At 39.9% G+C, this 27,615-nt stretch overlaps 3 protein-coding genes across 3 annotated transcripts in view; all 3 read right to left on the minus strand.

The window, feature by feature from the left end:
- The window catches only part of LOC149106083 (uncharacterized), a 40,949-nt gene extending 33,293 nt beyond the window's left edge, over nucleotides 1–7,656 (minus strand). Inside the window, exon 1 of the mRNA XM_089297277.1 lies at nucleotides 6,613–7,656. Coding sequence (XP_089153403.1) covers nucleotides 6,613–6,685 — 73 coding nt within the window. The 5' untranslated portion in view covers nucleotides 6,686–7,656. The remainder of the gene's footprint in view (nucleotides 1–6,612) is intronic.
- On the minus strand, nucleotides 1,122–4,181 carry LOC149106087 (uncharacterized). Its single transcript, XM_089297275.1, has 2 exons — nucleotides 2,924–4,181; nucleotides 1,122–1,220 (listed from the first exon to the last, which is right to left on the minus strand). The coding sequence occupies exon 1, from the start codon at nucleotides 4,057–4,059 to the stop codon at nucleotides 2,953–2,955; it is 1,107 nt and encodes a 368-aa protein (XP_089153401.1). The 5' UTR covers nucleotides 4,060–4,181; the 3' UTR covers nucleotides 1,122–1,220; nucleotides 2,924–2,952.
- Nucleotides 7,657–8,806: 1,150 nt separating the features above from the next.
- On the minus strand, nucleotides 8,807–26,009 carry LOC110039956 (uncharacterized). Its single transcript, XM_089297274.1, has 11 exons — nucleotides 25,688–26,009; nucleotides 24,808–24,906; nucleotides 24,190–24,312; nucleotides 23,919–24,083; nucleotides 23,332–23,601; nucleotides 22,394–22,775; nucleotides 21,357–22,054; nucleotides 20,967–21,075; nucleotides 19,835–19,887; nucleotides 14,426–14,449; nucleotides 8,807–9,754 (listed from the first exon to the last, which is right to left on the minus strand). The coding sequence occupies exons 1-11, from the start codon at nucleotides 25,995–25,997 to the stop codon at nucleotides 9,660–9,662; spliced, it is 2,328 nt and encodes a 775-aa protein (XP_089153400.1). The 5' UTR covers nucleotides 25,998–26,009; the 3' UTR covers nucleotides 8,807–9,659.
- Between the last annotated feature and the right edge of the window lie 1,606 nt (nucleotides 26,010–27,615).

Below are 27,615 nucleotides of genomic sequence, written 5' to 3' on the forward strand. Positions count from 1 at the left end.
TTGAAGTTTGATCAAGATTCTATCTTGTCATCAGTCCGGAACGAAGGAGTCACATGAGAAGCGCATGCACGTTGCTGATCAGTATTCAACGTGAGTGGTGCAGGAGAAAAAGGAACGAAGGACATGGGAGGGGGGAGGGGGTACATAAGGGCATGTGACTCCTTCGTTCCGGACTGATGACAAGATAGAATCTTGATCAAACTTCAGCTTACAGGTAAGTCTCCTTTAATCTGATAATTCTACCTTGTCATCAGTCTACGTCACTACGGAGTCACATGAGACTTCAAAGTCCTGCATCACGAGCAACTCATAACAGTGAACAAACTTTATTCCCAAACAAGGAAAAAGAAGATACAGTTTCACAGATCAAAGTGTGTCTGGATTCAGCAGCAGGGAGCCAAAATTAGCTGAGGCAGTGACGACAGGCTTATCATAAAATAACTCTGTTTCAGTTTCTCACAAATAGTTATTCTGTACCGGTCATCCATTTCTTGGATGTAATTAACATCAAACTTATGTATAGTCTGTCCACGCTGTCCCGTAGTGAGACAGAGTAACATAGTCAAATTTAGAGTAAGCTGCTTAAGAGATAAGGATCTCAAGGGTGCAGCAGCTCTCAAATAATCTAACACAATATTAACGTCCCAAATTTCAGTATATTTGGGCAAAGCTGGTTTTAACTCAAAAATCCCTTTCATGCAGCGAGCTACTAACGGGTGCTCTCCGAATTTTACTCCGTCTTCCAAAACAAATATTGAAGAGAGCGCAGAACGCGCGGTGTTTACAGCACTGTATCCTAAGCCTGATTTGTAAAGAAAAACGAGAAATTCAATGCCATTTGTTACTCCAGGCTGAAAAACATTGATGTTATTGTCCTGACAGTATTGATTCCATTTGCTAAGGTAAGTGTGGTATTGCTTGGAGGCGCCTTCCCTCCATGAAGCCATTAGCACATCTTTTGCCGCAGGTGATAAAGCATACTTGTTTAGTCCCTCCCTGATAAGTGACACACGAGGAGATTCAGCTTGTGCCAGATTGGATGATTTTCCTTGGGATGGCTTGGCAGCTGGAGTAGGTCTTTCCTGGCTTTTAGATACACTGGTTTCTGTTTGATTAGCTGGAGAGCTGTTGGGTACCATGGTTGTGTGGGCCAATCTGGCAACACACAAATCCCCTGTGCTCCCTCGGTCATCAACTTGTTCAGCACTGTTGGAATAACACTAAACGGGGGAAAAGCATAAAAATTAAGGTTGGACCAACTCAGGCTAAACGCATCGATGGCAATGGCCTCTGGGTCTGGTCTGTAAGACACATAATCTGGGAACTGGTGATTTATACGAGAGGCAAACAAATCTATATCAGGTTTGAAGTCTAGCCTCTCAAGAGCACAAATTAGTGATGCCTTGTCAAGCCTCCATTCAGGTTCTCTTTGGTTTCTTCTGGATTCAAAATCTGCAATAAGATTTTGTTTTCCAGGAATATGTGCAGCACTAAGCCAGATCTTGCGATCTAGACACCACTCCCAGATCTCCTTAGCGACAGAATTGCAAGAGTCTGAGTGGCTTGTTCCCATGTGATTAATCACATTAACTGCTGTAGTGTTGTCACACATTATTCTGATATGTGTGTTGCTCTTGTCTTTAGCAAAGGTTTGGAGCCCCAACAAAATAGCCAACATTTCCAGATAGTTGATGTGGTGTTTAGACTCTGAATGGGACCAATTTCCTCCCGAGGACACCCCTGCATATTCTGCTCCCCAACCCATAAGGGAAGCATCTGTTGTTATTTGATGCAGGGGTTGTGGGTGGTTGATTACATTGTACGTTTCTCCCACATGTTGAATCCACCACTGTAATTCAGATTTAGCATGAGGGGACAAAGACATCAAGTCATCAAAATTACCCTTTGTTCTAATAAGGGCCTGGGATTTATCTTTTTCCAGGTATCGGTAGTAAAGAGCTCCATACATCACCCCAGGGAAGCTAGCAACTATTTTCCCAATAACACTTGCTACTTCCCTAATAGAAGGGGAAGAGTTTTCTAATAACTCAGTACAGACATTTTGTAAACTAGTGGCTTTCTCACTGGTCAGTTGTATTGTCATTTCTACTGAGTCTATTACAAACCCTGGGATATTAAGCACTTGTGTGGGTATGAAAGTAGACTTCTCTGGATGCACAACCAAGCCTAATTTGTCCAGCAAGACGGTAGTGTCTATAACATTTTGGACACATTTCTCATAGGTTTGCCCTTGCAGGTAAAGGCCATCAAGATGTGCCACAGCTACGTGTCCTTGTTTGTGCAGAGTAGACAGAGGGGGCTTAAGAATTTTAGTAACTATACGGGGAGCACACGACAACCCATTAGGAAGCCAGGTAAATTCATATAACTCCCCGTCCCAGATAAAGCGTAAAAACTTTCGATCTGAAGATCGAATGGGGATAGAGTAATAGGCATCTTTCATGTCAACAGAAGCCATATAACAATTTTGGGTAACTAGTTTTGTTATGGTAGAAAGTGAATCCATTTTGAAATGATAATGACTAACTGACTCATTAAACCTTTTGAGATTTAGTATGAGTCGATAAGTCTCATCCTTCTTCGGACGAAGGAATACATTGGACAAAATTTGCCCAGATATAGGTGACACCTTTGTGATGACACGTTTCTCAAGTAATTTATGCACTTCTTGACGAACAATGGGATGTTCATGTTCTGAGAAGATTTGCTTAGGTAACTTGTGTTGAACAGGGGTGGCAATACACTCAATTGCTGCTCCCAACACACCCGATAATAGGGTTTTGTCATTAGTAAGAGTCCTCCAAGCTGCAAAATGAGCAGCCACCTGCCCAGCCTGAAATGTATTGCATAACATTTGTAAATAATTTACCAGGTTGGGCAGGAAATTTCCAAAGCCACTTACCCTGTTCTTTATTTGAAGCAATTGTTCCATTATTTCTTGTCGGTGGTTGGTGATTTTTTCTTGTTGTAGTGCCGGTTTTGGCCTTTCCATAAAAAATCTCTTCTAGGACCTTTAGAGTAATGGGCATGTCGTTTTGAACTTTGCTGTTTGCCTTTGAAGAGACCATTCTTAGATGAGGATGTAAAGGAATGGCTAATTTTGCTCGCTTCTTTGGCATCTCGCAATTGCTTCACCAGGTCGTCCCCAAAAAGGTATTGGCTAGTGATGGGCACTTCAGCCGAGCAAATAGCAGAGTACTCCGCTTTCATTGATGGTTTGATTTCATCTCTTCGCAGCTGGGCCAACTGCGTATTTACATGCCCCAGCATTGCAATGGTGTCAACTTGTTTAGCCATTATTTTGTTGTTTTCTAAACTAGAGGGATTTTGAATAAGCACATTGGTCGTTTGTAACGTCGCAAAAGTGATTTTGCGGATAACCTGCTGCAAATTTGAGATCTTCAGGTCTGTTTTCTTTTTCTTGGCATTTAATTGGCTCCATATCTCGGGGTTGACTTTTATACCCTTTATGTCAGAGCAGTTCTGAGGCTGTTTATATTTTTCTGAGAAGCTTTTAATTTTGTCAGAAGACAGCTTCTTGTCCCATCGTTTTAGTGCAATATCAGCCAGCTCTTGCTGGATTTTGTCGCCGGTGGCGTCATCCTCGTCAAGGCTGTTAGCAAAGTCTTGAAGGAGCTTTGTCTCCTTGGCGGGAATTTCCCGCTCTTTTTGGCCGGTGGCCTTTGAACACTCGGTGAGCATTTTAATGTCATCTGCGTCGTCCAGATCATCACTAGCGTGAAGACTAATATTATCATCCGAGAGACTAGTATGACGCCGTCGTTTGTGAGAGTTTTGTTCAGACTCAGAGTCTGAATTATCCGATACGGCGGATGTTGACTGTCGCTTTGAGCCCTGCAGGCGTTCGTCAGGGACTGGCTTTTCACACAATTTAGCTAAAAGACTAGCCATTTTCCCCATGTTGCTCTTTATGTTATCTAGAGATAACGCAAAATCTCGGTTATTGAGATTAGGTGGATCTACCATGCTTGGAGAGCCGTCGGAGATGCCCGACGCTTCTGTGTTTTCATTAGACATTTTGGGAAGGAATCGCCCGAGCTGTAGAAGAAAAAGTACGATAAGTATCCAATTTTAGCCTTACCTTCCTCTCCAGGTATGTAAAAGGTGGAAAAACCCGGCGATGGTTTAGATTTACAAAGATTAAAGGATTAAAAATACTCACAGTGTGAAACTGCCAGCGAAACGCATGCGCTTCTCATGTGACTCCGTAGTGACGTAGACTGATGACAAGGTAGAACCATGATGATCCAAAGTAATATTTTGGCGTAGTGCAAAGCCAGCAACTATCTACAAATGACTCACCCGTTTTTGACTTAGATGCAGTGGTAATCATATATGTCGAAAGAGGGTCACAGATTCATGGTATTCGACCATTAAATAAGTTGGCAGTTGGCGATGTACATCGGACGTTATGTAAACAAAAGCAAACTTCTGCTTTAGGTGCGACGAATGGTGAGCGAAACACATCAAATCGGCTTTGGACCTGCCTTTTACAGCAAATGAGGTTAGAACATCTCGAAATTATCAGCTCTGTGTCTATTTCAACCTATTATAGGTCAAGTCATGTGGCGCATGCTAAAATATACGTCTAACCCGTAAATTGAAATTTGACGACGGATGGTCAAATATTTGCATTTTTGACGTACTTTGAAAAGCTCTCGCGTCGCTCACAATCATTTGCCTACAGAAATTTTTACAGGAATCTTTAGATCATCCTTCTGCAATTCAACCACCAGAAGCTTAATCCATTTAAAGGTTTCGCACATGGTGAAAATCAATTATAGTCACGAAGTACTTTTAAGTGAATGAAATACCTGTCTTCGAAATTTAATTATTTTGCACCCAAAAAGACAATTCAGCATACCCTAAATCCAACCCAGTACACATTTAAAAATTGGAAAAAAATATTTGAGTGTTTTAAAGACGGAAGAATGATGTGGTTTTGCATGCGAGGCTCTCAAACTTGCTTAATAAAATGGTGCGTCAAATGACGATTTTAACGGAAGTTGGTAATTTGCATATTTCTTTGAAATAAAAGGATATTTTGCCAAAAATATATCCAGTAGTTTTTGTCATGCCCTAGCCTATCTACCATGAAAATATGAGCGAAATCGAATTTTCGACCCTTGCCGAGTTATTTTCCATTTTTATGAACAGGGACTCTTAAGCTCTGTTACCTTACGAGCTGCATTTTCTGTTCAGTTGTCTTAGCGCCACGGCAAAGGAGCCATCGCTGCGGCTGTTTCACGGTACATTCTTCTGGTATTTTTCGAGGTAAAATTGCTCCAAAGATGCAACCAGCACCCTCCAAAGTGGGTATTAAATGTAGAAATCATATCGACTCGGAAAAAAATTCCGAGTTCCAGATGGGAATTTAACCCACGACCCTACGTGATCTAGACCGGACGCTCTAACCACTGAGCTACTGGAGACTCTATGGTGAGCAAGGATGACATGTAGGCCTTTGACTGGAACCGCATCGCGCGGTCACACAGCCAAATGTTGAATTGGCGCATATGAACTCACTAACTGCATCCTGCAGTCACATTAAAGTTCACTAACTGCATCACGCAGTCAAATTTAAAGCATATCAAAAATGCAACCAAACACCCTCCAAAGTGAGTATTAAATGTAGAAATCACATCGCCTCAGAAAAAATACCGAGTTCTAGATGGGATTTGAACAAATCAAATCAAATCAAAATTGTTCAAATCCAACGTACATGTCATTGTCTTGGAGCCAGGACAAGACATGTTTCCTTGAATTCACAAGATTCCTTACACCAAAAGACATGCTCGATGGATTCCTCCTCTTTTTGGCAGAAAGTACATAGTAGTGATTGTGTAATATCAAATCGAAAGAGTTTTTCATGTGTGAAAACAATGCAATTTAAAACTGTCTACTGAAATTCCACAGATGAGCAGAAGTATGGAGAATAGACCTTCTCCCAATCGATGGCAGAGTACGGGTACCTATCAGAAAATTTCTTTTGAGCAGTAGGCAATTCCTGCTTCTTCGCCTGGAACTGGCGAAAAAGCTGGAACTGGCAATTTCATCGATTGGATACCCCGGGAGTTGTTAAGTAGAATATCAAGAATAGTTACCGCTTAACACTTTCACTTTTTAAACGGGAGCTTCCGAAAAATGCCCGACTTCGGCGTAAATTTAGGCCGCCGCAAGTGGAGAAAAAAAATGCCAAAAATAAATGAAAATCTAAAAGACCAGATACTGATATTTTTAGAACTAGTTCACCTGGGCCTGTATTCTGGCAAAGTTTGGGAAAATCGTTTTTTTTTTTTTTTTTCTATTTTGCATACCTTTAGTCGATCCTTACAGAAAACTTCTCGTAATTGCGTAGTAACCGCTAACCGTGGGTTATTTTAATCGGCTTTCGAACAACCGGGGACTGGTGAGTGGATAAGCTCGATCGAGCACTATCAGCTGTCCTCTCATTCAAGATATCGATAGCTAAAAGCATTTGATGATTAAAAAAGCCAGTGTGCGAAGTAAGTTAATATTACTGCAAAAACAAAGTATTACCATGGGTCAACACTAAAAAAAATTACTTACCTTCGGCATGCGAAGATCCTACCGCAAAGAGAGAAAAAAAAGAAATACAATTAACTCCTACTGCCGTCATCATATCCCTTCCCACGGAGAATTTAATAATTTAAGAAAACATACATCTTTCCTTGTGCGAGCTTTCCACGCCTCGCGCGAGAGACCTTTGACGTACGGGTTCGAGGCGAAAACGTCAATACTGATGACGTAACAACACAATGTACTGAAAAAGCTGGAACTGGCAATTTCATCGATTGGATACCCCGGGAGTTGTTAAGTAGAATATCAAGGATAGTTACCTATGAGTATAGCAAATCATATGAGCGCAAGTGCATTTTGTGATTTATGTAACCGTCTAAATGCGAAGCGGGTCAAATTTCAAAAACACGTACGCCAGCTGTTCTTATTTTATAGCGGGTAGATACCTTCACCTTCAAAATCCTAACTTTTCCTACCTGAGAATATGTCAGCAAAGCAAACAAAAGCAAAGAAACGTGTATTCCGGCGAATGAAAGTCAAATTAAGAGCTGCCTTGCGTTGATTTCCGAATGACATGAAAGGTCAAAGGGTCTCTCACATTGCTCGAGTGACCTGTTTTGAAAATATTCTCAGAATTCGACGTTTACTTTATCACAATTTTGTTTTCGCCCGACGTGCACGTAGTTGGAATGATTGGTCTTGCCCAGAGTATAGTCTCGTTGGGTGAAGCTATGTACCAGTGCCTTTTAGAGCCTTGAATCTCGTCTAAATTCAGAGCTCTGTCGCGAAGCATAAATTTAAAAAAATTCGTCAAAAATTCACGTTCAACTTTCATTTACATTTTACACCGCCAATAAGCAGAGGAAATATTGTCTTTTGATATCCTGGGTTAATCTTTTCTAAAACGCTTTCACTTTTTAAACGGGAGCTTCCGAAAAATGCCCGATTTCGGCGTAAATTTAGGCCGCCGCGAGTGGAGAAAAAAAATGCCAAAAATAAATGAAAATCTAAAAGACCTGATACTGATATTTTTAGAACTAGTTCACCTGGGCCTGTATTCTGGCAAAGTTTGGGAAAATCGGTTTTTTCTTTTCCTTTTTTGCATACCTTTAGTCGATCCTTACAGAAAACTGCTCGTAATTGCGTAGTAACCGCTAACCGCGGGTTATTTTAATCGGCTTTCGAACAACCGGGGACTGGTGAGTGGATAAGCTCGATCGAGCATTATCAGCTGCCATCTCATTCAAGATATCGATAGCTAAAAGCATTTGATGATTAAAAAAGCCAGTGTGCGAAGTAAGTTAATATTACTGCAAAAACAAAATATTACCATGGGTCAACACTAAAAAAAATTACTTACCTTGGGCAAGCAAAGATCCTACCGCAAAGAGAGAAAAAAAGAAATACAATTAACTCCTACTGCCGTCATCATATCCCTTCCCACGGAGAATTTAATAATTTAAGAAAACATACATCTTTCCTTGTGCGAGCTTTCCACGCCTCGCGCGAGAGACCTTTGACGTACGGGTTCGAGGCGAAAACGTCAATACTGATGACGTAACAACATAATGTACTGAAAAAGCTGGAGCTGGCAATTTCATCGATTGGATACCCCGGGAGTTGTTAAGTAGAGTATCAAGAATAATTACCTATAAGTATAGCAAATCATATGAGCGCAAGTGCATTTTGTGATTTATGTAACCGTCTAAATGCGAAGCGGGTCAAATTTCAAAAACACGTACGCCAGCTGTTCTTATTTTATAGCGGGTAGATACCTTCACCTTCAAAATCCTAACTTTTCCTACCTGAGAATATGTCAGCAAAGCAAACAAAAGCAAAGAAACGTGTATTCCGGCGAATGAAAGTCAAATTAAGAGCTGCCTTGCGTTGATTTCCGAATGACATGAAAGGTCAAAGGGTCTCTCACATTGCTCGAGTGACCTGTTTTGAAAATATTCTCAGAATTCGACGTTTACTTTATCACAATTTTGTTTTCGCCCGACGTGCACGTAGTTGGAATGATTGGTCTTGCCCAGAGTATAGTCTCGTTGGGTGAAGCTATGTACCAGTGCCTTTTAGAGCCTTGAATCTCGTCTAAATTCAGAGCTCTGTCGCGAAGCATAAATTTAAGAAAATTCGTCAAAAATTCACGTTCAACTTTCATTTACATTTTACACCGCCAATAAGCAGAGGAAATATTGTCTTTTGATATCCTGGGTTAATCTTTTCTAAAACGCTTTCACTTTTTAAACGGGAGCTTCCGAAAAATGCCCGATTTCGGCGTAAATTTAGGCCGCCGCGAGTGGAGAAAAAAAATGCCAAAAATAAATGAAAATCTAAAAGACCAGATACTGATATTTTTAGAACTAGTTCACCTGGGCCTGTATTCTGGCAAAGTTTGGGAAAATCGTTTTTTTTTTTTCTTTTTTGCATACCTTTAGTCGATCCTTACAGAAAACTGCTCGTAATTGCGTAGTAACCGCTAACCGCGGGTTATTTTAATCGGCTTTCGAACAACCGGGGACTGGTGAGTGGATAATCTCGATCGAGCATTATCAGCTGCCCTCTCATTCAAGATATCGATAGCTAAAAACATTTGATGATTAAAAAAGCCAGTGTGCGAAGTAAGTTAATATTACTGCAAAAACAAAATATTACCATGGGTCAACACTAAAAAAAATTACTTACCTTCGGCAAGCAAAGATCCTACCGCAAAGAGAGAAAAAAAGAAATACAATTAACTCCTACTGCCGTCATCATATCCCTTCTCACGGAGAATTTAATAATTTAAGAAAACATACATCTTTCCTTGTGCGAGCTTTCCACGCCTCGCGCGAGAGACCTTTGACGTACGGGTTCGAGGCGAAAACGTCAATACTGATGACGTAACAACACAATGTACTGAAAAAGCTGGAACTGGCAATTTCATCGATTGGATACCCCGGGAGTTGTTAAGTAGAATATCAAGAATAATTACCTATAAGTATAGCAAATCATATGAGCGCAAGTGCATTTTGTGATTTATGAGCACGAGTAATGTTTTGAAAGTCTTTAAGTAGAATATCAAGAATAGTTACCTAGACTAAGAATATCAACTCGTAGAATATTAGCACGGGCCAACACCAAAACAAACGAGTCCACTTACCTTTGGGCAATTCTTCACAGGCTAGCACTATAAAAAGATGAAACATAAGAATTAATCCGTAAGCATGTAACCAAGCCTGCTGCCGTCACTTTTATTCCTGTAACGTAACTTCAAACAAAAAGAAAAAAAAAAAAAAAAGAATCTATCGTCACGCATTCGTTCGACGCCTCCCGCGGGAGACATCTGTCGTTCGAGAAAACGTCAATACTGATGACGTAGGAACACAGTTTTCTGTGATTACTGAAATTGGAAAAACAAGCAATGACAGATCTCTGTCGTTTTCCTGTCGACATTTAGTTTTCCCTAGTCAGGTCTAAGTTAACAAATTGACGCCAGCCTTTTTGCGTCTGTCCACTTGTTGAAATTTGTTTCTTGAATCGTGAACTGACAACTGCCTGAACGCGTTGTAAAAAGTTCAACAAAGTTTCAAGCTCTCGGTGCGTGATGGCTTCTCAATCCCTCTCATTGACGACAAAAATTTAGCCTATTAGCGTGTAGGCTCGATTTCATGCCGTTTTGGGTGTTCGGTTGTGATCAAAGTGATCCTCATTCCAACGTGGTCCGGGGGAAAGGAACTCAGGCTCACTAAACGGGTGGAAATCGAGCCTAATTAGCGTGCGGTGGGAGAAATTTCACAATTGTTGTAAAAACAGTTGTTAATAACGAAGCCGTCATCAGTCTTTGTTGCCACCGATTTCAGTGCCGAAACTAGAATTCAGATATGCACAGCAACCGCGCGCTAGTTACTTTAAAAGAATGAAAATTACTCATCGATTATATTCATCCCCTGGCCCCAGTTTTTTGAAAACCGATTAGCGCTAACTCACGACTAAATCGCCCTAAAGCAAAGAATAAATTTATCGTTCGATTAGAACGATATGTCTAGTTATCCCGAGAATAAGAAATTTAATCGCGGAGTAACAGCTAACCGGGGCCCGGTGGTTATCTTGCAGAGATTTTTTCTCACAATTCTAATATTGATATAACTTAAATAGCTGTCTGTTGCTGAAATCATTATCTTTGTGAACAGCTGAAGTTTTACAGACAGATATAACAAAATGAAAAACATTTTTCTGTGGATTATTTGATTTCCTTGCTTGTGTTGGCAAGTTACGATTTGATGACCTTTGATGACACGTTGCGTGACGGCTCCAGTTCAGGGTTGCCACCCACCGGAACAAAACAAATCCCTGACTTTTCCCTGACTTTTCATTGACTGAAAAGCAATTTTCACTGACCTTGCAGGATGACTATTCTGGCCACGAATCAACAAAAATAAGGATGGCTCAGATAATTTTTAAAACAGAATTGCTTTGTCTATACAAAAACATCTAATAAAATAATTTGCGGCAACCTTAAGATAAGAATCTTTTCACTGACTTTGAACAGGGTTTTAGAAACTCCCTGACCTGATACAAAACTCCCTGACTTTTCCCTGACCTTGAATAACATCTAATTTTCCGTGACTTTTCCCTGACCGTGGCTTCGGTAAGTCAAAAGTCACAAGTTTTTGCCTTCAAACTCCATGCTAAACATCTCATTTTCACTTTTACTGGTAATGTTTAAGCGTAAATGCTAATTTTCAAAAGTATACTTGTGTTAAATCTAGTATTCTAAGCTGGAAGCACAAATATCAGCTAACATTTGCACTCGAGTGCCGGTTTATCCGTGGTTTATCGTAAACAAACTCCGTGCGACTGGTAACAGATTTGAATATTTCCGCTGATGAATAAAAATAGTCAGCATTTACATTGCCGTTCCTTAGTTCTGGCCTACTCTTATAGATCTTGGCTTCAAAGTACTCTTCCATCGATTCTCTTTGTGGCCACTGGAGCTAATCAATTAAACTGAACAAATGTAATCAAATTATAGCCAATGCAATATAGCTGTTCCCACGGTTAACATCCCAAACCCAAGGCGATTCAAGGGACCGACGTGTTTTACGTCCCATGGGGGGCCGGAAGATTTGGAGGAGGATTACAATTTTAAAACAAGCCCCTTTCTTGAGGGGGGGGGGGGGGGGGGCTGGGGTATTTTTTTTCACTAGTAAGAAACGTGAGGGGGGTCAAATTTTATGGCACAGCAACGGCAGCCTAAAAGGTTCTACAACTGCATCCAGAAAATTAAGGATCATTTCTCGCTGGCGTTTCACTTAAAGCGAGAGTAGGGATAGAGACAGAAACATTTTCTCGAGCAGGGAACAAATATTGCCTGCATTAATGAGCGCATTGTATCAGATGATCAGTAATCATCGCCCCAGTCCCGTTTTGGCGGCAGCCCGCGACAGCCCCGTTTTGGCCACTGTCTCCTTTTCCCTTGTGTACGCGAACAACTTTGTCTACAACGCCGGAGTATTTTCGCAAAATCGCGGAATTCAAGTGTCGCGAAATATGGGCACCTCAGAATCGCGAAATAAACGTGTCGCGCAAATTTCATGTAATAAGGAAGCAGATGGACATAAATCGTACAACACATTGTTTGGCGATGACGTCATTAGTTTCGCCCCTGCTGCGGGGCGGCCAAATCGCCGTCCCATGAAACCTCGCTCAAGTCTGCATTAGGAGTGCGTTCTACGAACGCAATTAAAGACGATTGTTGTTTCCTCGTTGGTACCGCCGTTTCCTTAAGCGAATTTCAATATGTAATTTGGCGATCAACTTGAGCTTTGCAACGTAACCGTCTAAATGCGAAGTGGGTCAAATTTCAAAAAGACGCACGCCAGCTGTTCTTATTTTATAGCGGGTAGATGCCTTCACATTCAAAATCCTAACTTTCCTACATGAGAATATGTCAGCAAAGCAAACAAAAGCAAAGAAACGTGTATTCCGGCGAATGAAAGTCAAATTAAGAGCTGCCTTGCGTTGATTTCCGAATGACATGAAAGGTCAAAGGGTCTCTCACATTGCTCGAGTGACCTGTTTTGAAAATATTCTCAGAATTCGACGTTTACTTTATCACAGTTTTGTTTCCGCCCGACGTGTACGTAGTTGGAATGATTGGTCTTGCCCAGAGTATAGTCTCGTTGGGTGAAGCTATGTACCAGTGCCTTTTAGAGCCTTGAATCTCGTCTAAATTCAGAGCTCTGTCGCGAAGCTAAAATTTAAAAAAATTCGTCACGTTCAACTTTCATTTACATTTTACACCGCCAATAAGCAGAGGAAATAAGGTCTTCTGATTTCCTGGATTAATCTTTTCTAAAACGCTTTCACTTTTTAAACGAAAGCTTCCGAAAAATGCCCGATTTCGGCGTAAATTTAGGCCGCCGCGAGTGGAAAAAAAAATGCCAAAAATAAATGAAAATCTAAAAGACCTGATACTGATATTTTTAGAACTAGTTCACCTGGGCCTGTATTCTGGCAAAGTTTGGGAAAATCGTTCAATTTTTTTTTTTTTTTTTTTTTTTTGCATACCTTTAGTCGATCCTTACAGAAAACTGCTCTTAATCGCGTAGTAACCGCTACTCGCGGGTTATTTTAAGGTGGCATGGTACCCTCAGATGGACCAAAAAGTTTGTTTAAATAAGGTGAAGAAAGATCAATTGTGTGCTATTGCAGTCAAGAAGAGAAATTAAATTTTGAAAGGTTTACTCAAAATGGTTGCTATGGAAACCAGCCACAGCCTTTTGAGGTAGTGTTTTACAGTATTGACGCCAAAAGTTCCTGCTCTTTCACAAAACAAGATTTGATTTTCAAGCAAGAATATCTTGCAAGTTTCTGTTTCGTTCTATGCAATAAACTAAAGTTTTGACAGTTAACTCTTGTTTTCAGTGCTTTCCACAGGCTTTATTTGGAAATAACCTTATTTTGCACCAAACCCAGTGAAACAATTATCTAGTGTCACGTGACAGACGTTAAAAATGTTATGATTTTTTTAGTTTATTGCATCACGACACTATTGGTCTTTGATCAGCCCAAGTTTCGGGAATTCTACTTAAAAACCTTGCAAAGTAGGAATGTTGGCGCGAAGTCAGTCGGTACAAAAGTAAACTTTTGAGAAAAATGCACTCTAAGTTTCTTACACGAAGTATTAAGCATTTAACGAGCCACAAATAGCGGAGGCGGGGGTGCAGATTGGATCTTGGGGGAGGGGGTGCAATGGTTGTTCTATTTTGTAAAAAGTTTCCGCAGTTGTGGGAAATATTCCTTTTCATAAGGGAAATGAATGAGCCTGTGATGGCAATTTCAGGCAAAGCTTTTCACAAACAATTATACCAATCGAGTTGTGCATGTCTTAAAAGTTTTTTTCTAAATAGTTTCGTTCATATAAGTTAAAAATAATCTATGTTTTTGGTCACGTTCTTATAGTAAACAGTCGTTGCTATGGCCGTTGCTACGTGAAAAAACTCATACCACTGTGTACTTTCCTTAAATTTCACACTTATCTGGAAGGAAATTCGGCAAGATCGTTTCAAAATGTTTTTGACAAGTCCTCAAGGGTCTTAAGTCTTGTATTTCCAAGAAATTGAATTTTTCATGTACATCGCCATATTTTAGGGTATCGTACCCCCTTAATCGGCTTTCGAACAACCGGGGACTGGTGAGTGGATAAGCTCGATCGAGCATTATCAGCTGTCCTCTCATTCAAGTCATCGATAGCTAAAAGCAGTTGATAATTAAAAAAGCCAGTGTGCGAAGTAAGTTAATATTACTGCAGAAACAAAATATTACCATGGGTCAACACTAACAAAAAATTACTTACGTGGAAAATCCCATGCAAATGCCTCTGCAAAAAGAGAGAAAAAGAAATACAATTAACCCCTACCTTACGTCATCATATTCCTTCTCACGGAGAATTTAATAATTTAAGAAAGCATACATCTTTTCTTGTGCGAACTTTCCACGCTTCGCGCGGGAGACCTTTGACGTACGGGTTCGAGGCGAAAACGTCAATACTGATGACGTAACAACACAATGTACTGTGATTACTGAATTTAGGCAAACAACCAATGAGTGATCTCTGTAGTTTTCCCCGATTAATCTCAGACGTTTCTTTCAAGAGCTAGGATCGATGGAATCGGCATGCTTGGAGTTAAACTCTACCGAATACACAAATAAAAACATACGTATATTCAACAAAAATCTGATCGTTTTCACTTGAAGCAATCTCGAAACCTTTTCTCCTCTGTTTACTGTCAGGAAATCGAAACTGGCCTCAAAAACTATAAAGTTAACTGCCCGCAATTACGATTTAATTGCGATAATAAAAATTAAAGTTATCGATAACTAAAAAACTACCGCATGTGAAGCAAACTATATGTTAAAAAAGAAATGAAAAAAACACTGTCAAAAACTCAGGTGTAAGTTAACAAATTGACGCCAGCATTTTATTCGTCTGTCCCCTTGTTGATGATAGTCAAAGTAGCTGCTATAGATCCACGAGCCGTACCGAGTGGATCCACTGAAACATTGTCAACTTCTTTGACAATGTTAAGGCAAATTTTGTCCTTAATAAGAAGTCATGATCATAAGAGGAGAGACACATAAAACCTGGATCAATTTGTTTTTTACAATACCAAAACGAACAAGGAGACTGCCGACGAGAGAAAACGTTAGGTAAAGGTGTGGGAGAACCCGAAATGATGTTAGTCAAAATTATGTACCGAAACTCACGACGTTATAAGACTACGCACGTCCAACACAAGACTAAAATGCAGAACCGGAATTCTGTAAATATCCTTCAATCCACTCGAAAATTCTAGAAACCCCTCTTGATAATTTGAATACGACACAAATATCGATTCGTTCCGTTCATCGAGTTCCACGTCAAAATTTTGATCAATACGTTTTCTTGCCCAAAAATTGAACCCAATATCAACTAAAAGTCATCCTAAACGATTTGATGATTTACTTCAAAGAAGTCCTGTTAAAATGAAATCTGTCGCTTGAATCGTGCATTGACAACGCTGAAAACGTTTTGAAAAACATTACAAAGTTCTCAGTGCGTGATGGCGCCATAATGCATCAGTGTGACGTGTCTGTAGTCTCATCGACGATGAAAATTAGCCTATTAGGGTGTAGACTCGATTTCCAGCCAATTGAGAGTCCGGTTGTGATCTTAGGATCTTCCTCCCAACGTGGTGTGGGGAAATGAAAGCGGGCTCACAAAAGAGCTGGAAATCGAGCCTAATTAGCGTGCGGTGGGAGAAATTTGACAGTTATTATAAATGTAGTTTTATACAACATGTCGCGCATGATTATCCATCTACAACGAATATCGTCCAAATAACGCTCGATATGAGTGTAAATATACAGTGATATTGTATAGTTATTGTACTGTAGAAAACCTGCTTGACATACCGGTTAACATGGACAACGTACGATGCACAGTCCGAAACGAAAACAAAATGGAGGAGATTTTCGCAACATTTGAGGACGATTATGAATTTGAATGGCAACCTGAATTTGGCCTAGACTTTGAAAAATGTTTGGGCGATAACAAAGAACTTACTGTAAAAGGCGAGGCAGGTGAAGAGACCCTTTCGACTTCTGAAACAGAAGCTGCGCTGAATGATGCGGAGTTTATTGAGGAAAATAAAAACATAAATCCAAATCTTACCTGAACGTTTGGAAAAATAATGGAGAAATCAAGACTAATACATATACTTTATTGGAGAAGACTACTAGTATACTAATGCAAATGCTGTAATCTGATTGGCTGAGCCATTGAACCGCACTATCAGCCATTAGTGTGCAGTGGCTGAAGGTCGTCTGGGAAATGGTGACGTTTTTTATTTTTTCGATTTTCCAAAGTTTTGGAGGAAAATTTTGATGCGAATGGATAATAAATTCCTGAGAAGTCTAAACGAAGGACATTTACGGTTTCTTGACTTTTAAAAAAAGTTGAAATTATTGAAAAAACTGATGCGCGCGCACACACACAACTTCAATTTTAAATGGCAATTCAGTCCGAGCGATCTTTTTCAGAGGCAAAGTTTAATAATACATCAAGAAATAATATGAAACCGTTATTTGAAGTAAATTTTAGTAAGAATTCTACTAAAACAATTAGATTCTTCGTTCTAGATTTCCATGAGGTGATTGTTGATTCCGCCATCGGCCTCATCAACTATCACTTCATAGAAATCTTGAGCTCATAATCTAATTGTTAGTTAGATGTTTTGGTGTGTAGTATCGCTGTATATTTTTACGAGGTTTGCCGTATTTTGACGAGCCCGTAGGGCAAGTCCAAATACAAACAACGAGAAAAAATATAAAGCGATATTACACACCAAAACATCTAATAAGAGATTTATTATCCAACTGCTGTAGTCAATAAACTTATCAATGAAAGAGGGAGCCGATGTGACAGTTTTGCGTGCGCGTACCGAACTGTCCGACAAACAGGTCTTCTACTGTACAATATCGCTATATATTTGAACTTTATTTGGACGGTATTCGCTGTAGTTGGATAACAATACATACACAAATTCATCGTTCCGATTTGTATGATTAATGCCGCCTTTTTAATTTACTCACTTTTTTTTGAGCAGCTCAACTGGTCAATCCCCTATAAGTAAAGCAAAATCTCCTGCATCATAAGAGATTCTTTTAGGTAGGAATTGACTTTATTTGAGCCAACGAGTTTGTAGCATCGGCCAAGTGTATCATGCGTGACACAAAGCAGGGAGAGTTAGGGTGTGATTAAGTTTGGTTCTACTCGTGTTTTTTCGCTATTGCTGGCAATTTCTAAGTTAAATACTATTTTTAAAGCGTTTCAAACGTTAAAGAAATTAGTAGGCTTTTATTGTCCTGTCTAAAGCCAACAAAATGTTTTTACTTATTTTAGCGTGTTGCGTTACACTGCAAATTTCAAAGGGGCTGAATTGCAATTTTCTCGACTTTTGATCGGCGTTCATGCAAAATTGCTAGTAGATCCCACAAAAATGAAACTGTAAGCCTAAAATTCATTGACTGAACTGTCTTTGGCTAGAATATCAGACAATTTGAAGCACTACCGGTCAGCGTTTTTCCTCACTGAATTTGCATAACTTTTGAGTTTTGTTTTAATTAGAAAAGTATATCTACTTAATCGGGGCTCAGTTCGGCCAGAAAACACAAGAAATGAAAATAATCAACATCTCTTGATTTAGGAAGAATCAATGTATACATTTAAAGTTGAGAACGTCTCACAGCGAAGTAAACGACTGTGTAGCAAGAAGCTGAAAAGTGTAAAATTTCGGATTATGGCGAAGTGAAATTTGAGCTTTCGGTGCGATAACCGTTTTTCGTGAATTTCTGCCGTTGGATATTTCAAAAAACTAACTTGATTTCCCTCAGTTACTTACCTAGGCCTTCAAACTGGCAAAGTATGAGCGAAATCGATTTTTCGACCGTGGCCACATTTTTAGAATTTTCTTTGATTTTTACTGACATTCACTCTTAATTGACCATAACACGGACGCCGTAAACCAAGACTTGGTATTAGCTGGAGTATGGCCGCCATGTTGCGCGACTTCGTCGTCGTCATTGGGTGCACGCGCCCGCGATCCATGCCGCTAGCCATGTTGACCAAGAAAAAAGAGTTGCATGGGTTTCTATGTCTATGCGTGCATGCGGTTCTGTTCCTATAGTTATGGTGCTCTGCTTAGCGGCCCTTTGGGCAGCCGGAGCTCCGCTGTAAGTGAATAAAGATGGCGAATTTTAAGCTCGGTAATGAAACGTTAAAAGGGAACTAATCAACATGACACGAGCGTGGGACAAAGAAAAAATCTGACTCCCCGAAACGAATCGAACTCATGACCTCCCGAATATCGGGCAGGCATTTTACCACTGAGCTACTAGAACTCGTGGAGGGTAACGTTATTTAACTGAGTTCATATGTGACAGGCATAGATTCGTGCATCATTTTCATTCTTACGGAGAATTTAAATTAAGAAACACATCTCTCCTTGTGTGAACGTTCAACACCTCGCAAGGGAAATGTGACGTTCGAAGCGAAAACTTCAATACTGATGACATAACAAAACACAGAGTGCAATGATAAGTGAAATTAAAACAAACAAACAAACAAACAAACAACTAATGGGGGATCTCTGTAGTTTTCCCCCATTAATTTCAGACGTTTCTCTCAGGAGGGATGCAATCAGCATGCTGAGGGTGAAACACTACCGATTGCATACATACAGATTCAACAAAAATCTGCTCGTTTTCACTTGAAGCAATCTCGAACCCATTAATTTTTTCCTCTGTTTACTGTGTTAAAAGCACTGAAAAAGGGAATCGCATCAAAAATTAATATTTATTTTTCAGGAGCTGCCTAGTTGTTGCGACTAGAATGACTTTGTCTATCACTGGCTTGAGTTCGTAATAGCTGACTTTAGTTCGTGCTAGTTTCATATCAAGTTTAGTTTTTTGCACAGATTGCGTATCAAGAATTATTGTCACGTGACAATGACGCGAATGTAGACCTCGTGGTTTTAGCGTGGTTTTAGCGTTGTGATCGGAAATCGAGCAGTTTGGAAGTAAACTTTCTACTTGTCCAACACGTTTACTTACAGCCTGAATAAAGTTAAATTTGGCTACATTTTCTGTTCTATCTTTGCTCATTAGCAGAGCTTGATTAAGATACACTGAATGAGGTTTGTTAGTTTTGTGAGGTTTTCAGCTCGGATTTCAACATGTAACTGGGGGTGTTTATAAACACCCAAAGAGTATTTGTTATTCAGTGTATTTATTTCTGTATTTTTTGTTTAGCTATCAGTAAAACAGATAGTATAATTTAGAAATCTGCCATATTAACTTCGGTCACAACCTTACTTTCACAGCGCTGTGTAAATCTAATCTTATTATTATTACTATTATTATTATTATTATTATTATTATTATTATTATTAAAAAACCAGATCTGCCGGGAGCATCAATGATTTTAAAGTCATCCAAAACTTAATTGTGACAAACTGACGCTGCCCATTTTTCCCCACAATGCATGTCTTATATGCCTGAGTTCTTTATTCTCTCTTAAATCGAGATCACAGCCGGTTTGACTTTCTCAAACAATCCAGATTCATGTACTCCTGATCTACATTTGTTTGATATACAGAATACTACGAAGAGAAAGACTGCTAAAAATGGCTAAAATCAATATACTCATCAGCCATAAAAGGGTTACCTCTCTCTTTCATCAGGGCTAGCATCTTAGACTTTACTTCTGATGAAGCACCTCTGTTTCAACAAACAAACGAAAGAGAAAATGGTCAATTCGTTTCTATTCATATACATCAAACTTACAGAAAAACCTGCCACCATTAACGTATTTCGGTCCATAATCTACCGTGCGTGTTGATTGGATTTTACTTTAGTGATGTTTCTATTGTAAAAACCCCTTTTGGGGGTTCTCTTGTTGGGTTCATTTATGGTATGGTAATGTCTGCATACGAGCCAAGTGGCTCATCAGGCCGGTTTCTGTAGCATGAAGCAGCTAGGAGTATTTCTACTCCCCCTTAGATGGGATGCTAGTCCATCGTAGGGTCACCCCCAGCACTAAATTCGCCGGTACCCATTTAAACACCTGGGTGGAGAGAGGCACTGTGAGAGAAAAGTGCCTTGGCCAAGAACACAACACAGTATCCCCCGGCCCGGACCGCTCGATCTGGGGTCAAGCGCACTAACCATGAGGCCACCGCGCACAGACGAGTTCATGTATGACGTATATCTATTTTAAAAGTTCCTCCGGTAGACAAGCAGAATCGAAATTGGAAAGAGTTTAGTTTTATGTAAAAAAGGAAACCTGCTTCGGTAATATGTAATCACAACTTGCAAAACTAAGTCAGTAATTAGTGTATTACTTGACGTTTTCGTTAAATTTACTTATTTACTGAGCATCTGGGGTAACGGAGATTTAATAAACGTTCTGTGGTTAAAATTGTTTAAAAATACAAGCTTTCGAACGCCAGTCTGCAATCTTTGACAAATATTTAGTTATTTGCCAAAAATTGTAGACTACATGGCAATCAAAATCTTGTAATTTTAAACTATTCAACCAAAGAACGCTCCTATATCATGTTTGATCGTTCATTTTTAATCTGGTGTAACATTAAAATTAATTTTCGATAAAAACATACCTATGGCATGTCAGATATTTTTCCGATAAAAGGACATAGTCATGAGACATTTGGAGGAAACGTACCGATATGTCAAGCGAACTTTATCAATGAACATTGACATCGGTTAATGGTTTGCAAGAGCCTGAGCAAAGCAACTTGTATCATCATGATCTAAGGAAGCTTATTAATCACACTTACTTGTCTTCAGACATGAAAACGTCGGCATCGCTAGATTCACCACTAGCAGCGCTGGAGTGTGCTCTATCCCTTCTCATTTCTAATAGGGAACCGTGTGTTATTCCATACTCTGATGGCACAAAAGAAAACAGAAAGTGCTGTTAGATCTTCTGTTTTTGTTCTTTCTCTCTCTCTCTCTCTCTCTCTCTCTCTCTCTCTCTCTCTCTCTCTCTCTCTCTCTCTCTCTCTCTCTCTCTCTCTCTCTCTCTCTCTCTCTCTCTCTCTCTTCTACTCGGTTACGTTTTCTTGTGCATTCTCTTGATTACCGTTTACAAAATATTTTATGGCAGTGCCTCTGTTTTATTAGTTACTCCAATGGTTTAATAGTTTTCAAGGGATTATCAGTTGTACCTTGCAGTGGAGCCTTGTCTTGACCTGGATCAAAGACTCTCTCTTGCATCGCAAATGTAACTTTGCCTAACTCTGTTCTCTTGCCCCCCGTTTCCACCTTTTTTACCAAATCCTTGAATGTCTCTTGGGGACCACATCTCACATCGACTGTTTGCGATCTCTTTGGAAAGCGAACTTGAACTGTAATGAAAATTATGTTCACTTTCAGCTCCAACTTTGATCCAGAGACAAGGCCAAGGCTAGTTAAGGTTCCTTCATCTTTGGTAGGACACATTTGTCTTCCATTGAAGTAGAGAATGGCTTCTTCATTTTCCTGAAGGGAGCTGCACGACGGTATTTCTTCCATGAGCGCTTTCAGGCTTTTTTCTTTATCTATCTTTATGGTATGTAAGACGCCATTTTCATTTGCTACTGTGATATGAATATACTCTGGGACAATGAGTGTTAACGTCGGCTGTGGACTACAGATGAGTCCATAAGGAAGACCTCTTCTTGGTGCGTCTGATAAACGGGCTCTACCAAGGTACAGCTTTTGGTCCCTTATAGGAACGTTTAACTTTCTTTCTATCTGTTCCATTAAATCGCACACCTTTGCTCTGCCTGGATGTACCTTCAGGGAGAAATTTGTCTCGGTTGACGTCTCGATCGTAATCTCAAGTTCGGTATCAACAAGTCTTACATTTCTTGTAGATAGACCCCTAATAAAACACACAGACAAAAAAGAAACAAACAAACAACAACAAAAAACAAGGGATGATAAATATCGCTAAATAGAAAAGCGGAAAAAATTATGGATTTCAGTTAGAGTTTTGCTCAAGTGTCTTTTGTCGATAAATCTTTTAATCCATAAGATAAGATGAGATGAGATGAGATGAGGTGAGATGAGATGAGATGAGATGAGATGAGATGAGATGAGATGAGATGAGATGAGATGAGATGAGATGAAACCATTAAAGATAACGAATCTAACATGTTTAGATGGCACCACATGTTTAGCCGGCACCTAAACCCTACATGCGGAGAGTGTTTGTACTTACCTCACTGAACGGGAGTTAAATAAAACGTGGTCATCTGAACAAAGCACCTGATCCGGGTCTTCAGTCATGTTCAACTTCTGTTGTATTTCACGTTTAAGGTCACCAACTGACGCAGATGGAGGCATGTTTATATTCACTGGCTGAGGTGATTCAGAAATTATCACAGGAATATCTAGGAACGCTTCAGGTGTGAACACACACTTCACAACACCATTTTCGGCCCTGCGTGGTTCAATCCCCGCTTCTTCAGGCGCGGTTTTCACGCGGTAGAACGTGAATTTCTTTGCCTCGTACGCAGGCCTCTCTATTGTGAACTCTTGTCCTCCATAAACAACCCACCCTCCTACGTCATAACCATCAATAGATACATCCAAATTGCAAGCTGTAGACAGGGAATGGAGACATTAATTTTGAATGAGCTTTTAAATTCTATTAGCTAAGCTGTGTTTTATTGAATTAAGATGTTTGTAATCAGGATTGATCAATTAGAATTTGATAGGGACTGGCTGGCTATTCGCCCTTTTGGGAAGCTGCGCGTCGAACTGTGTTTTCTCTTTTCTGCGACGCAGATCTATTCTCCAAGAGCTCTTGACGACAATCCTCTCGGATCTCTCGCAATTTTTTATTCCTGCGACTGTTTTATCAATTATTTTGAAGACACGCACATTTGGCCGGTTATCTTTGTTACAAGATCGTATAAGCGTATCTGATTTCTGTTAATAATCGGATGCTTTACTTTATTTAAGTCTGTCTTGACCATGTCATGCTGGAATGCGCGTCTATTCTAATACACCTCGCGATTATTTACTTATTGAAACAGTCTTGTTATTCTATAGTATGTCATCATGCACTTTTTTCCAGTAATAGTCTCGTCCGTTTAAAAGACAGGCTGTACACTGAGTTATGTCTGCAATGTAAGTTCATATGGCTATTCTTACCATAGGTATGTGTGTTTTTCACGTGTATCTTATACTGCGTCCCACTTTTCATTTCCACAAACTCGCCTTCAGGAGTCTTGAAATGTTTGCCACCTAATATTTCCACAACGTAACCCTGGCAAGCGAGAAAATCTACATATCGAGTGGGCTCTGGTCCAACATGTTTGATCCGACCAGATGACGAGCTACCCTGAATCCCCACATGTTGCTGTCCCGTCTGTGTTCCTGAAGATGCCTGTGTACCAGGGCCCCTGACATTCGACGAGGAGCCTAAAGACAGAAGGAAGAGTTTAAACACCCTATTTAAGCTTCGCGATGAAGGAGACGTTTCAAGTTCAGATGAAATGAGGCTATTTTTGAACCGGACTACCGCAAACCTCTGGATTAAGGGGAAGCTAGTTTCAGTCCCAAAACTAAAGATGTGGCCTCTTAACGAAACTTTCAAATTACGTTCTGTCAATGGAATTTTGTGTGATGTTCTCATCTTCTGTTCACAAATCTATTGAGAGGTTTGTTACGACATGACCCAAGACGTCTCAATTTTCTTGTAAATTTGTTCATCAGGTGATCCTTAAATTTCAACTCACCTATGTTCCCATCAGATGATGTATAACCTACAGCAACAAGACAGTGGCCTATTTGTGGAGCAGCTCCCACTTGACCACTTTTCATAACCACTGTAGAACCACCACCATGATCCGAACTGTCCAACGGCGACTGAACAAGATGGGATGCTTCTACCTGTTCTAGGGCTGCCGATTTAAAGTGGAAAATAATTTTTTTAGAATTCTTTTAAAGGACTTATATACAGGACATCAAATCAAAATCATGGCCAGTGACTACAAAATGCTGACTGACCCATTCCTCTAAACTGGCTTGTGTTGTGTGTTCCACCTTGTCTTGATCCAGCCACATTATTCACAGGAGGGTCATCCTCAATGCCGTCTGGTACTGAGTCATCCTGCCATGCCATCTGATCAACTTTTGAGAGAAAGTTAAAACAAACAAACAAGTCAGGATTAGCAAAAGAAGTTCAATAGATTAGTTTTATTGCTGAAGTGTCTCATTTAATGATTCTTCTTTTCAAAACTAGAAATTATAGGTTCTGAAGACGTCATTTCACCCTCGAGCTCTATCAAAACTGTAGTGCTAAACTGCATACAGTACACTCATTAATAATGTACAAGCAAGTGAATTTCTGTATTCTGATTGGCTAAGAACATGTCATTTAATTCCAGATCAGTGCGATTTCATCAGTGCAGAAAAGTGAAATTCAAAATGATTGACAGACCGAGCAAAATCGAGCTCTGACAGACAAAATGGCGGACTTTACTTAAACAAGTATTCTGTCCGACAGGTATTTTTGGATTTCAATGATAAACAACCAATGATAAACACTTCCCGTCATGTTTCTAATAAGCCCTTTAACCCAACCACTGAAGTAATGTGCTAAGTATATTTTATCAGGCCATCTACCTTCGGTGTCGTTAACAGAGGGGTTGCCATTTTTCGCTGCACGGTTTGGAAGACTTCCATTTTCTGCACCATTAAAGCCTCCATCGGGAAATGTAAACTCTGTAAAAAATAAATAAATAAATAAATAAATGAATAAATAAACAAATAAATAAATAACTGGCAGCCTTAATTCAAAAGACTCAATCATATCTCAAAAAACGTAAACAGACTTCAAACTTGACGACAAAGAAGTACTAAGGATGTATAGGACTGACACTTCTTTAAAATATTTTTAAAGTAAATAACCATTTATGCTCAAAAGAGAACTAAGAAGATGGCGACGACGAGTGCTGTTCCAACATCTTAATTTAAAAACAAGATCACGACACACATAATTTTACATTGTGTCCAATATACTGTCCGACAATACCATGAATATGCGCATATTTTAAAACACGTCTGGCGAATGGATACACACTAGATGAAAAGAAGTATGCTGGATTTACCGCTGTTGCCGACTTCAAGATATCTTTTATACATGTAATTGCAACTTCAAGAACACGTAAATGTCATTAAAATACCAAGAAGCACCGAAAAACGATTTTTGCAGTCATCGAGTATTAAATATTGGCTATTGGTCTGAATATTCCTTTGCGGCTAAGAAAGCGGTGGCGACTGCTTGCACATAAGCGGCGGGTGTTTAATTTCCGTCACGATTAAGGTCTCGCCGATTAAATCTGGAATTCAAAGTTTCCCATCCTAATTTTGTAAGTTAATAGAAGTTAATAATGTGAGACTCAACCTACGAAAAAACACCAAATCAAATTACGGAAACAGCGTTTCGTAAAATCTTGGTCTTGGTCTTGCTTGAATGAAATGGTATTCAAACTTCATATCTTACCGTCAGTGCCACTGTTCGCGGATGTTGTCAAAAAAGCCTGAATTTTCCGAGCAAGATCCAGCCTGCCAACTGTTTTAAGCATATCCTGCAGAAGGTCTAGATTTCGCGGTCCAATTCTTCCATCTTGCTCCAGAACATCGAAGAACTGCAACCCACTGGCAATGTTTTCTGTTATTCTGCGTGGAATGATATCGACGCCAGCGAGTTTTAACGTCTCGACGTCTTTTTTTGAAAGATCGAACGATAAATCGACGAGTAGCTTTCTGTAAGGACTTAAGGAGTTCTCTTCTTGTGCGTACATGGACGCCATTGCTACTTAACGCAAAGCGGAAAAAGCAAAGCTAATCGTGAGGTCTTTGCTGGGGAGTCCCCGTTTGTTTACCTACGATGACGTAGTTTCACCCACTGACCCTAATATCTTCACGCCTCGTCACATTTTGTCAAGCATTACCATAAACTTGAATTATCTCCGTGTGGGCTGATTTTCTCGTTATCAACATTGAGAAGGGGACAAGAAAGAAATAAACTTAACCAATGGTCACTCAAGGGATCATACTAGCTCACTCCGTGGCTAGAGGAGTCCTTAATGGCGGTCTTCAGCCAGCTTCTCGCTCCCCATGCTCTTTTATAATGCTCTCGTCTTCCTCTTTAACCTTGTCAATTCTGTCACAGCTAGAAAAATCGTCAAATCCCGTTCGACATGGCAGCAACTCACAAACTGATTTCCACGATAGTTAACTAGAATTACAGAGCCATACAAAATGAGGTAAACCAGTAAATTTTCAGTAAATATCTAAAAAATCCTTTAGTGGTCCCTTAAGTGTCTCAAAAGTTTTTCCTGAGGCCTCTAAGCCGCGGACGTACAATGGTGGAGGGTGAATGCTACCCATGAGATCTTTTCATGAACAGGATTTACTTAGTAAAGCTGAAACTTTGAGCAGCTATTCACGGCATTTCTTCCTCCAAAGTTTTGATGTGTCAACTGATTCATCATCTTACGTTGCAGTTAATGGCAATCGCTCACATTCTGTGTATGAACTTATGGTTTTATTTACGTCGTAGTTTTATTTCTTAGCAGTAATACATAAGCGTCTAAATATGATATTGTTTTTCTTCACTCTCCCAACTTAAGACCTTAAAGTCATGCACATAAACTCTACAAAACAACTTGGCAGTAAACCTTGCACACTCGACCTCGGGCCAAACTGGAACATCGATCCATCTAGACAAAGACTGTAGCGAGTCCTGGTACTCACACAGCCAGCAAACTACGAGTCCCAGGTCCAATAGTTTGGGTCCGAGACCCATAAAAAAATCTCATACCCTCGTGGATAAATAGTTCGCCATTTAGTGTTCTTGGCGACCAGCATGTCAAAAGAGCGTAGTATTTTGAAAATTTCTGCACTCGGACTCTTTGCTCATTCCGTTAGACGTTTAAACTTTCGTACAGATTTCACAAAACACGCAATTGGAGTCTTTTTTGTACATCAGCCACGAGTACTTTTTCAGCCAAGTTAAGGAACCAAAAATTTTCAAAATTACTCTTAGGTTATAATAATAATTCGGACCCGATGCGTACAGTGTTAGGGGTATCGAATAGTCTTTGCGAGCATTTGCATGCGAGCAGTGCGTTTACAAGGCAGGTAGGGTAGGCCTAATGGTAACCCGACCTGCCTTGTAAACACGTCCATGAAAAAAAAAAAAAAAAAAAAAAAAAAAAAAAAATTTAAGACTTGAAGGAGTGCTAGGATTACCCTACCTCCTTGTTAAGAGGGCCTAGCCTGCACGCTTCACGCTTCGGCAATTGTTCCTCGGGTTCTTTTTGTTTTTGTGTACATCGCTTTCCTTCCGTTTTGCCCATGATTGTTGACCACCGGTCTAAACCGTGTGCGCCTAAAACGTGACTGTAACACTATCGCCTCCAGTTT

This window comes from Orbicella faveolata, unplaced genomic scaffold, assembly GCF_042242905.1.
Source record: "Orbicella faveolata isolate gen_17 unplaced genomic scaffold, um_ofav_v1 contig_3, whole genome shotgun sequence".
Classification (NCBI taxonomy): domain Eukaryota; kingdom Metazoa; phylum Cnidaria; class Anthozoa; order Scleractinia; family Merulinidae; genus Orbicella; species Orbicella faveolata.